This window comes from Lupinus angustifolius, chromosome LG17, assembly GCF_001865875.1.
Source record: "Lupinus angustifolius cultivar Tanjil chromosome LG17, LupAngTanjil_v1.0, whole genome shotgun sequence".
NCBI lineage: Eukaryota > Viridiplantae > Streptophyta > Magnoliopsida > Fabales > Fabaceae > Lupinus > Lupinus angustifolius.
This window is the reverse complement of record NC_032025.1, coordinates 3,768,459-3,780,647: the sequence shown is the minus strand read 5'-3', so window position 1 is coordinate 3,780,647 and position 12,189 is coordinate 3,768,459. Positions and strand designations below refer to the sequence as shown.

Here is a 12,189-nt window from a genome sequence, read left to right as displayed (position 1 = left end):
GAAGGGTATATATTCTTTTCTTCAAATACAGCCTGTTGGTGAGTGACTTCGTCATATACAGGCTTTCCAGCTTCAACCATAATGAAGCAGCTGTAGTTTCATCTGACACTTCTCGTAGAACTTCATCTCCCAAGCACAACAAAATTGCACTATGTGCTTTTTCCAGGTTTTCATCCTTCTCGTCCTCGGTCAGACTCTGTGGTAACTTGTTTCTACCTTCCAAGGCTTTTCCCAAGCCTTGATGAACTAGTAGAGCTTTCATCTTCAATCGCCATAGGTTGAAATCATTTTCTCCATTAAATTTCTCCAAATCAAATTTAGCACTCGCCATGATAACCGTATACCGGAACAATATCGTAGTCCGTGAACATACACCAGGAAAGCTCCTAGGAAAGAGAGGTGGGTCTTAACAGACACTCTTAAATATCAGGTCTTTCCTAAGACAGAACTTTCCTAGACATGCACTTTCACACTATTATACTTTTCCAGTAACAAGAACAATTCTTTTCTGGTGTGTAAGATCAGACAATGCTGCAAACACAGAACATACTAAGAATTTTATTTTAGATCGTACGACTTAGCATGCACTGATACCAGTTTGTTGTAGCGGAAGACACATGGAGAAATTTAAATAGAGAAAATGACACCGAGAAATTAACGTGGTTCAGCAATTTGCCTACGTCCACGGTTGAAGAGCAAAAATGATATTATCACTATGATAAAAGAGAATTACAAGTTCACTCAAGTGTTTCAGTCACTTCCCAAAACTCAAGTACACCCAATATCACTCTCTCTCAAGTATATCTTAAACACTAAAATATTCCTCACAATATTAGAATAAGAGAAGAAGAGAGAATATGCACTAAAGCTAGAATATTGGTGTATCTTACAATGACTTGGAGCATTCCTATTTATAGCCAAAGCCTTGAGGATTGTACGGCAAAAAACAAAGATGTTTCACCATAACCTCTTCTTCTCATTGGCTACAAAAAATGTTCCACTATAGCCACTCATTTTACTTGACACATCATTCTCTTTTTCTTTTAAGCCAATATTTAATAGAAAAATTATAAAATTTTTACGTTATCACTTATCAGTGCATAATTATTTTTTGAATTAATCTTTTTATTACTAAAATAAATGTATTACAAATTAAGTTAATAAAATGTCAAAATTGAATAAAAAGGTCATAGTTATTTCTCTACTACACAAATGGTTATTGCCCGATAAAAGATTTTAACGGTGAAGGTAATTGATGATTGATCCAGTCAATTCATATTTTTTATCAACAATGAATGTCTTGAATTTTTTACACTCTCAATATTTATAATTATCTCATATGCTTTAATTCTTTACCAAAAAATGCTTTAATTGATTTTAAATTATTGATTTATAGTAATTAATGTAGTCAACCCTTTAATTAGATGAGTATTTAAAGTTGTTTAACATTAAATCATCCCTTTTAGTTCAAAATATTTGTATAAAATAAATAAGTTGAATAGAGATAAAGTGAGAATCTCCTAATACAAAATAGTGTTTACAAAAATATTAGTGTTGAAGCGTTGATTTAGACCATCTAATTTATGAAATATTTTGTTGTTGAAGTGATTATGATTTTTTTTGATAGAAGTTTTTCCTATCAAATTTTCTTGAATTATCTTTGTTTTTTTATACGTTTATTACAAAGATGTATCAATAATAGCAACCAATATATTGGTAGAAGAGTTTTATTCATAAAACCAATCATTTTTTCATTCATAATTTTTTGTAGAAGAGTTTTATAATCCTAAAACCAATATTATAATAAAATGTCTTCCAATAAATTAAAGCTATATCTCTTCCTTTCTTTATGAATGTCTTATATTATTATACCTCTCTCAATTCATGTTCCTACTTTATAATTAATAAAAAATAATTAACATTACCTTAAAATTGGTTCAAGTGGTACATGTTTGATTTCCCTTAAACAAAGTCTCGGATTCGAGTCTTATGGATAAAAATGTCCGCTGGAAGAATTAGTCTCACGTACCGTGTATGTTCCAGCTTGGATAGGATTACCTCCGGTTGAGGATAACTGTGAGGAAAAAAAGTAGAAATAAAAACTTTCTGAAAAACACACTTAGCTGCATCAAACTACCAACAATTTATTTTTTATCTTCCTTAAAAGTAAACATTTATTTTCTTCTATCCCTCCCATCAATTTTCATTTTGAGATGTGAGATATTATAAAAATATTGATATTACCTAAAGCATGGAAGATAGAAAGAATCAGAATAATAACAGATAAACAGAATAGTCCAATATATAGACAAAAAATAACCTTTAATTTATTATCTTTAATTCTCACCGAACATACCAAAACAAAAAAACCCAAATAAACGGAAAAACATTTCAATTCCAAAGTTTGGTGAAGCACCAAAATCATCACTCTCTGTTCATAATCCACCATTTTCAACTTCCAAAAACCTTACCGTTTTTTCTTTTCAAATTTCATAGCTACGAATTTCACTTTCTCAGCTCCATTTTCCTTCAACTCCAAAAACACCCACATGTGAATTCGTTAACCAAAATCTTCGAAACCATGACCCTTCTCAGCAGATTCTTCTATAAGAGACCCCCAGATGGGTTACTCGAATTCATCGACAGAGTCTATGGTAAAAATTTCATCTTTTTTAAGTTCCCATTTTATTTTCATTTCTCAAAATTTCTTCATTTTTTTCTCAAAGTTACATGCTTTCTCGCAGTTTTCGATTCTTGCTTCTGCACTGAAGCATTACCTGAAGAAATGTACCAACTCTATCTTCACGAAATCGTTTCCGAGTTGCATGAAGAGTTTCCAGAATCTTCTTTTCTCGCTTTCAATTTCCACGAAGGCGAGAAACGAAGCCATTTCGCTGAAATTTTAGTTGAGTATGATGTAACCGTGATGGATTATCCGAAACAGTACGAGGGTGTTCCACTTTTGCCCTTGTCTCTGGTTCAGCATTTTCTTAGGGTTTGTGAGAGTTGGCTTTCACTTGGGCACCATCAAAATGTGATTTTGTTCCATTGTGAGAGAGGGGCTTGGCCCCTTTTGGCGTTTTTACTTTCGAGCTTTTTGATTTTTAGAAAGGTTCATAGTAGTGAGCGTAAAACCCTCAATATGGTTCATAGAGAGGCACCAAAGGGTTTGTTGCAGATGTTGTCACCTTTTAACCCTTTACCCTCTCAGCTTCGTTATATTCAGTATGTTGCTAGAAGGAACATTGTGCCCGAGTGGCCGCCACCGGAGCGAGCTTTGTCCCTGGATTGTGTCATTCTTAGAGCAATTCCTAGTTTTGATTCACAAAATGGGTGTAGGCCAATGGTTAGGATTTTTGGTAGGAATTTGCTTAGTAATGGTGGGCTGAAAACTCAGATGATCTATTCCACGCACAAGAGAAAGAAGACCTTGAGGCATTACCGCCAGGTTCGTGGGGTTACTTGAGCTGCATTTTTTGTTTGGTTAAGTTTGTCGTGTTAAATCATATGCGAGCAAAATAGGTTTATTTGCCCCTCATTTTATTTGTTTTAGTCCTTTTAAGTTTAATTGTTTAATGGAAAAGGACTAAAGAAAACAGAAAAATGATATTGACCAAGTTGAAAAATAATTAAGGATAGAGGACAAATCTACTTATTTTGACTTTATGTGCTTATTGATTGATGGTGGAAAGTAATGTCTTGTATTTTTAATCTCAGGCAGACTGTGATGTTATTAAGATCGACATTCAATGTTTGGTGGAAGGAGATGTGGTGTTGGAGTGTGTCCATATGGATTTGGATCCGGAGAGAGAAGTGATGATGTTTCGTGTAATGTTCAACACGGCATTTATTCGATCAAACATATTGATGCTAAACGCTGAAAACTTGGACATTCTGTGGGATTCAAAGGAGCGGTTTCCAAAAGGCTTCCGGGCTGAGGCGAGTGTATATTTTAGCATCGTGTAGAAAAGTTAAACTTTGAACATATGTGATGGTTACGATGTTTCCTAGCTAGGTTTCTTTTCTAGTTCTGATTATGTAAAACTTCAAAATTTAGGTTTTGTTTGGGGATGTTGAAAGCACTAGTCCTCCAAGGGCTCCAACAGCCATGCTAAACGGTGAGGAGAAAGGTGGATTACCAATTGAAGCATTTTCAAAGGTTCAAGAACTTTTTAATGGTGCAGAATGGTTTCAAAGTGGGGATGCTGCTGCTGCTGTCTGGTTGCTTCAACAACTTAGTGTGTTAAATGATGTGAAAGGGTTTTCGAATTTGCAAGGCAAAGGAAGTTGGTATTCATCACCGGCTGACTCTGAAGATGAAAATAATGAATCAAGCATTGCCGATAGTTCAGATGACACATTTGATGTTATTTCAAAGACTTCTTCTGTCGATCCTTCAAAATTATCGACATTTGACACCTCTGATTCATCTCATTTAGCTTTTGAGAGTGATGGTGGAAATCATGCAAGTCTCACTTCAAGAGCACCTGATCAGTCATTGACTGATAATGTTCCATCACCTCATCATTCTCCACCATCACCTTCACCAGTTCCTGCTACTCATCCCAAGCTTCCATCACCAGTACAAGCACCACCTCTCCCACCACTACCCCCACAATTGTCTAATAAGGAGCCTTGCCTACCATTGTCTAAGAAAGTGCCTCCACCTCCTCCACCTCCTCCACCTCCTCAACCAATGTCTAAAGGGATTTCTTTAGTTTCGCCCCCACCACCTCCTAACAAGAAAAATGCACCACCGCTGCCTCCACCTTTGCCACCCTCTCCTTTAGGTCGTAACACTAATAATGCTACTATCCCGACTCCACCCCAACCCCCTCCGACACCTATGCAACTAGGTTCAGCTCCCCCACCTCCACCTCCGCCTCCGCCTCCTCCAGGACCTGTAAGTACAGGTTCAGCCCCTCCACCTCCGCCTCCGCCTCCCCCAGGATCAAGGCAAACAGGGTCTGCCCCTCCACCTCCCCCAGGATCTAGGCAAACAGGGTCAGCCCCACCACCTCCCCCTCCACCTCCACCAGGATCTCGACAAACAGGGTCAGCCCAACCGCCTCCACCTCCTTCAGGATCTCGACAAACAGGGTCAGCCCCACCGCCTCCACCTCCTCCAAGACCTCGACAAATAGGGTCAGCCCCACCGCCTCCACCTCCCCCAGGATCTCGACAAGCAGGGTCAGCCCCACCGCCTCCACCTCCCCCAGGGTCTAGACAAACAGGTTCAGCCCCACCAACTCCTCCAGGCCTACAAACGGGTTCAGCTCCACCACCTCCACCACCAACACCAAGGCCTCTGAGTGCTCCTCCTCCTCCACCTGGTCGTGGTGCAATGGCAGTGCCACCACCCCCACCTGCAGGAAGGGCCCCCGGTGTGCCACCACCACCAAGCAAAGCTTCTTTAGCACCAACAAATGTTGGAAAAGGTCGTGGGACCGCTGTTGCTCCAAAGAAAACTCTGTTAAAGCCCCTGCACTGGGTGAAGGTTGCCCGGGCAGTAAAAGGGAGTCTATGGGCTGATTCACCGAAACAAGATAATGAATCAAGGTACTGAGTTATGAATTTTCATACAGATAGCAGATTTGGTTTCCTGGGAACCATAGCCTAATAATTGGAATTTTTCATATTAAGAAACTTTTTTATATAGATGTTCTTATGTGCACGGTGGTTGGGGGTCATTTTGATTAATTTGCTGTATGCTCTGCCTCTCTCCCCACTTCTTTCTTAGGACTTAGGAGGGTGGGATGTATGTCCATTTATCATTTCTTATTTTATATAATCAGATAATGGAAGTTTTTGTTAGGGCCCCGGAAATAGATATATCAGAACTTGAGAGCCTGTTTTCAGCAGCATCTGTTTCTGATGGGAGCAGTATTAAAGGTGGAGGTCGACGTGGTACTAACATCAAAAAACCTGAAAAAGTGCAATTGGTAAGCTACTCCTCTTGTCGTAAATTATTTTGTGACCTATTTCTGAAGAGCTGATATGCATGGTTAGGATATCCTAAAATGGCAATTAGGAATCACTATGGTATAAAAATGGATACCAAGAGATAATGAGCACTAAACTAGAGTCTCTCAGAGATCTGTCTGTTCTTGGTAATTGATTAAGGATAAGGCAAAAATAGAAATTGATTGCTTAAAATATTTATATTGGATTATATGCAATCTTCTGGTGAAGCAAATATGCTATATGGCAGTTGCCTGGTTGTTCATATACTGTATCTCAGGGTATGATCATGTTCTGTCTAAACCTAATTAGACACATATGCTGCAACATCCTCTTGTTTTTGTCTGCTTCATTGTATCTGATAAATAAAAGCAATGTAGAACTGATATACCCACTTTCCTTTTTTTTCATTGTCAGGTTGACTTACGTAGAGCAAATAATTGTGAAATTATGCTCTCTAAAATCAAAATTCCTTTGCCAGATATGCTTGTAAGTTTTCATATCCTTTGTGTTCACTTTACTTGGGGGCTTGTTTTCAAGTTTCAACTCGCTTGTTTTCAACTCAATGAAATCACCTCTTTTATTAAAGTTTCATATTCTCTCTGTTGTGTGTTATTCTTTCTGTATCTACAATTTTTTTAACTGGTGCTCATACTTTTTTGAGTGAGTTTATTGTGTTTTTCTTTGTTTAGTTCAGGAGTAATTCTCAGTGTTCTTCTATAAACTTCTCATTTTCCCATACAGATCCTTGTATGGAAATATGCTTCTTATAAGTTACCAAGTTCTCATAAATTATATCTTAAATCTGGTTTTATTTTTCTATTGAGTCCATTTCCCTACTGGCACTTTTACAAATCCATATGTTTACTTTAGGATGGCTATTATAATGTTTTATTGCTGAGACTTCAGAGAGGGTCGTCTGAGTGTTGTAGAATTTTTTCATTGGTGACAATGTCAAGTTTCACCCCTAGTTGATTATGCTGGATGTTTCTACGAGATTTTAACTGAAACATAATTATGGAATTGAGGGAGGTTAGTAATCCGGTAATCCCTCAAGGGTGTTCAGTATTATATTGGATTGGAGGATTTGTCAGCATTTCCCCATTTTATTTGATCAAAACTAATGTAATAAGATCCTCTTAGCTAAGAGTTTTACCTGTACTAGCACATTCATGATGTAGGATGGTTTTACATGGCCTTGGTTTTTATATTTGATATGAATATTTAATTTTTGCGCATTTTCATTTTTGGTTCCAGAATGCAGTTCTGGCATTGGATTCTTCTGTTTTGGATATCGACCAGGTTGAGAATCTGATCAAATTCTGTCCGACAAAGGAAGAAATGGAGATGTTGAAGGTACTCCCCTCTTTTTCTTCCCTATGCAGGAATCAATGGCATATTTAGTGAACTGCAATGGGTGATGTTATTTAGTATGACAACATTTTGGTATTTCATTGAATTGCATCTTGGTTTTGATGTTTTAGCCCTTGTGCTTCTTATACTTGGTTCCAGGTCTAAAATCATGAATCATATTATTGTATATTTGTTTATATATATGAAGGTTTTCTTCATTGCATCATTCAGTGGCATTTATTTTGTTAGGAGTTGAAATATTAACGTATTTGTGTTTGCTTGTTCCATTTTGGTCAACATAATCTGACAGCAATGGAAGTTTTTTTTTTAGTAAGGCACTATATATGGATAATTTGACTTCAAACCTTTTAGATAATTAAACTGTGAACCTTTCTAATGCTACATATTAATCTAAAACGTGTATGATATGCAACCTTTTTAATAGGAAAAAGGGAATTGCCTTTTCTTTTTTCCTGACTAAAAATCTCCTCTTTCAGAACTATGCAGGGAACAAGGAAATGCTTGGGAAGTGTGAACAGGTTCTCTCTTAATACCCTTTAGTCATCAAGTCCTTGACTCCATGCAAGCTCTAATTGTTGGTACTGATCAATTTTTGTTTTGATATCTTAATCAGTTTTTTATGGAGCTGATGAAGGTTCCACGGGTAGAAGCCAAGTTAAGGGTGTTTGCTTTTAAAATCACCTTTTCTTCTCAGGTATGTTATCTGGGTTATGGTTATCTGTATATGGTTTTGCATTCTATTGCTATTGATAAGACTTCATGCTTAAAGGCTTCTCTTTTTGTTTCTTCAGGTGATTGATTTAAGGGTAAATTTGAAGACAATCAATGATGCAACCATAGAGGTACTATTTCAATGACCCTTAATTAATAAACGTAAAGACATTGACGGCCTGCATTTTTATGTGATTGCTCATACATCCAGGTGAAAGAATCTGTGAAATTGCGTCAAATAATGCAGACTATTCTTACTCTGGGCAATGCCTTGAATCAGGGAACAGCACGGGGTATTTTTTTGTTAACTCCAATCTGACTGTTTAATTTGAGATGGACTTTTGCTACCTGTTTCACCTCATCTTTCTTGACAAAATGAGAAGTTTTCTTTAATGCTGTTTAGATTATGTTTTCTGTTGTTCATTGCAGGATCAGCAGTGGGATTCAAATTGGATAGCCTTCTTAAATTATCTGATACTCGTGCAAGAAATAATAAAATGACATTAATGCACTATCTGTGTAAGGTAGATATGTCAAAATCTTCACATAATAGCTTGCATTATACTATTGTTTATTGTTTTTTTAAGATAGTTGTGCTCTTCTCTATCTCAATGTAGATATACCCATATATGAGATTATATGAAAGGAAAAGGTTCCATCTTCCTTATGAAAAGAGTCACCTGTATAACTTTTGGTTTTAAGATTACTATGTTCTTTCTGTTTGGAATTATTCAAGGCTCATGGATCGGAGTTTAACTTGTCAACTTTAATCTATATCTCCAGTTTTCCTTTACTTGGCTACATTTATCTCTCACTTGTACTTCTTGTATCGAGTTGTATTTTGTGCAAGGTATAAGCATCCCCTTCACCCAATCGGGTAAAAAATAATTCTCTCTTGGGTTGGGGAGGAGCAAGGTTGTGTTGATTTTGCTATGATTTATGAGTGCTATCGTCAGAGCCATCTTTAGATACATACTTTGAGGACTACTATTTCAGTTTTAGCTTTATGAAGATTCTGTGTTATTTTATTTTGTCAACTTCACAATATTCAATTCTAACTTCTATGTTAATTTTTACATTTCCTTTTTTGTTCAGCCTTAGGAGTGTTTTATCCCATATAGTTTTCCATGTATATGCTCCTTCTGATTTTCATATGATATCTTACACACTGTTATTCTTGTCTCACTAGCTTCTTGCTGAGAAAATGCCAAAATTGCTAGATTTTGACAAGGATCTTGCTCATTTGGAAGCAGCTTCTAAGGTATCCTTCTTGTAACTAGTCCATTCCTTTTGCTTTCTTGATGATAGAATGATAGATGGATTTCAAATGAACTTTTGCAAGGTTAATTCTTTATGAATTTGCATCCTTTATGTCAATATCTAGATTCAATTAAAAGTGTTGGCTGAAGAAATGCAAGCAGTGAATAAAGGATTAGACAAAGTTGAGCAAGAGCTCACTACTTCTGAAAATGATGGTGGTATAGCTACAGGATTTCGTAAGGTGAGGAATGAAAAATGGTGGCTTTTACACTTATACTGTTCTTAACTAAAGATATTTCCTCTTTGCTATAGAAACATGAACACAATAATGGCAGCTTCAAAATGTACTTGTATTATTATTCTTTTAATCCATGCCTTAAATAATCACCATCCCGGACCCCATCACACAAATATATGAAAAAGAAAAAGGAAGCCTCAGCAACAACTCTAGCTTGACTCCAATTCATTCTATGAAAAGACTAAAGAAAATCATGAGGACGTGCATTCAATGCATCAAAACGAGATTAAGATATTTCCTTTGATAATGTTGCTACATAATGTGGAAACTTATAGTGTGATTCACCATTAGATTATAATATGATAAAAGCTGCTACCCGTCATGCATCCAGCTAACATTTTCATGACTTGTTAGACGGTTATGGCCCTACGGGGAAAACCTTGAATTTTTGTTCGTTACATGTACGGTGTTTTTCTTGCTCAGGTACTGAAGAATTTTCTTAATATTGCTGAAGCTGATGTGAGGTCACTTACATCATTGTATGCCGAAGTGGTGAGTCTATTATAGTTCTTTTCTTCCTCCTTTTTTCTCGGTGGTGTTCGTGATTGGGAAACTAAGCAGGAGATTGGCTACTCAGGAAAGTTTGATTTACCATCCTGATAATAGTCAGAACTATGTTGATAATCAATTCTTCCGACTGCTACTTATTTCTTGTTTTTGGTCTCCATTCGTTCTCTTCCAGGGAAGAAATGCAGACTCTTTGTCCCAGTACTTTGGGGAGGATCCAGCTAGGTGCCCCTTTGAACAAGGTCTGACATTTTCTGTATGTATAATTAAAATGCTACTATATCTTAGGCTTTGTACAAGGCTGCATCCGATGTGTACTATTGTCTTTCTTTTCATTTTGAAGCTTATTTGAGGTGAATTTTTCATTCTAAGATTCATGATTTTAAAGAAGCAAAAAACTATGTAAATCTTCAATTATGTTGACAATATGTTCACTGGACTTTGAGAAATTAGAATAATCATCTATTAGTAGATACCAGAAAATCTCACACATTATAGCAGACTTTTGCTTGGGTTCTTTGTTGTGAAGTATAGCAAATAGGCACATAATATTGCCATTGCCCGTGAAGTCGAAAATAGATTGTCAAGATTATGCTGATTGTTACAGTGTTTTCTTGTCGCAGTGACTCAAATCCTCGTTGTTTTTGTCAAGACATTCAAGAAGTCGAGGGAGGAGAATGAGAAACTAGCAGATGCCGAAAAAAAGAAATTAGAGAAAGAAGCCATGAAGGAAAAGACAGCAAAGAACACTCTTTCCAAAAAAGATAACATTCCATAGATATATACTTCAACAAGCAACAGGAATGGTTACTTTCATTTCAACCACACTACAGTAACTACCTCCTATATTTTGGACTAAAGCTCATGCAATTCATGCATGGCTTCATGCACCATTGGGATCTATGAATTGCAGAATGTTGTGTATATGATTAATCAGTTCTTTCTAGTTGGATCAAGGTGCATCTTCCCTTATGCTTTTATAGGAGAAATATATTAACATGATAGTGGTCCTTTTTAATTATATACCACGAGGCATATAGAAATTTCATATTTTTGTTCCTCTGCAAAATAGAGGCTATGTATAAATTTTTTTATTCCTTTCAAATTTGCTTGTACTTTTTAATATGGTACTTCTCAATATGTACATGTAGCTTCATATAAGTTTTTGTAGTTCAAAATGATCTACTTTGAATATATGATAACCAATTCTTTACATGTGTGATATAATTCATGGTTAGTCAATAAATGTTATTGGTGAAGAAATGTGTAAGCAGCATTTTGTAGAGATACCTTGTTCATGGTGTCATATTTGCTCTATCTTTCACACAAAAAAGTCTATGTTTGAACCAGAGATCCTTAATTTTTTGGGTTTTCTTTAATTGAATTGGCTTGACTTGTTAAATCAGCATTTACATATAATTTTAGTGGCATGGGGTGTCATATTAATGTTTAAGGTCAAGAATAATAATGAGGATACATATTTTTAAATTAAAACTTAAATCAAGAAATAATTTTTTTTATTTTGAAAATGAAAATTTTGAAATAGATAGAAAAATATTTTGCTCAAATTATGCAGAAAAAGGTTTTATTTTGATAATATCATTTTAAAACTGAAAATCAAAACCCAACATTCACCCTAAATGAGAGGCTGCTATGTGGTATACGTTTAAAGTTGATAATTAGCTAAATGAACAGAATTTGTTTGATTTGATATTCAATTAGGAACTAATTCCTCTGAATATTCGTAACTAATTTTCAAAAATTGAACCTTCAACTCAAAAAAATATTTGAGGATCCAATAAAATTTTATATCACTGTTATTACTTTCCATTTCTTATTATGATAGAGAAGTTTCATTCGGATGAAAACAATGAAGAAAAGGAGCCATAGTTATGATGCCACTTGTCTCTCTGTGCACAAGGTATTATTATGTCTGTTTTTGTGAAAAATATATTTTTGTTTTTCCTTCGAATTCAGATATTTTCTAATGTGAATGGAATATTCGGAGACGGTTATGGCCAGAGATTGAAATCTTGACTTGAACCACATGAAAACTCAACATACTTGGTCCACAAGAA

General features: G+C 35.8%; 1 protein-coding gene across 1 annotated transcript; it reads left to right on the top strand.

Moving 5' to 3' along the window:
- LOC109331599 (formin-like protein 14) lies at positions 2,342-11,374 on the top strand. Its single transcript, XM_019566200.1, has 18 exons — positions 2,342-2,654; positions 2,745-3,448; positions 3,718-3,939; positions 4,058-5,559; positions 5,816-5,942; positions 6,379-6,450; positions 7,219-7,317; positions 7,812-7,853; positions 7,949-8,029; positions 8,127-8,177; positions 8,258-8,339; positions 8,476-8,570; positions 9,236-9,307; positions 9,431-9,547; positions 10,028-10,096; positions 10,287-10,353; positions 10,735-10,891; positions 10,983-11,374. The coding sequence occupies exons 1-17, from the start codon at positions 2,582-2,584 to the stop codon at positions 10,887-10,889; spliced, it is 3,630 nt and encodes a 1,209-aa protein (XP_019421745.1). The 5' UTR covers positions 2,342-2,581; the 3' UTR covers positions 10,890-10,891; positions 10,983-11,374.

Excerpts from the sequence above, each read along its gene's own strand:
- LOC109331599 (XM_019566200.1), top strand. The coding sequence starts at position 2,582 with ATGACCCTTCTCAGCAGATTCTTCTATAAGAGACCCCCAGATGGGTTA. Across the intron at positions 5,943-6,378 it reads AACCTGAAAAAGTGCAATTG|GTTGACTTACGTAGAGCAAA; the intron begins GTAAGCTACTCC and ends TTTCATTGTCAG. Across the intron at positions 8,030-8,126 it reads AAATCACCTTTTCTTCTCAG|GTGATTGATTTAAGGGTAAA; the intron begins GTATGTTATCTG and ends TTGTTTCTTCAG.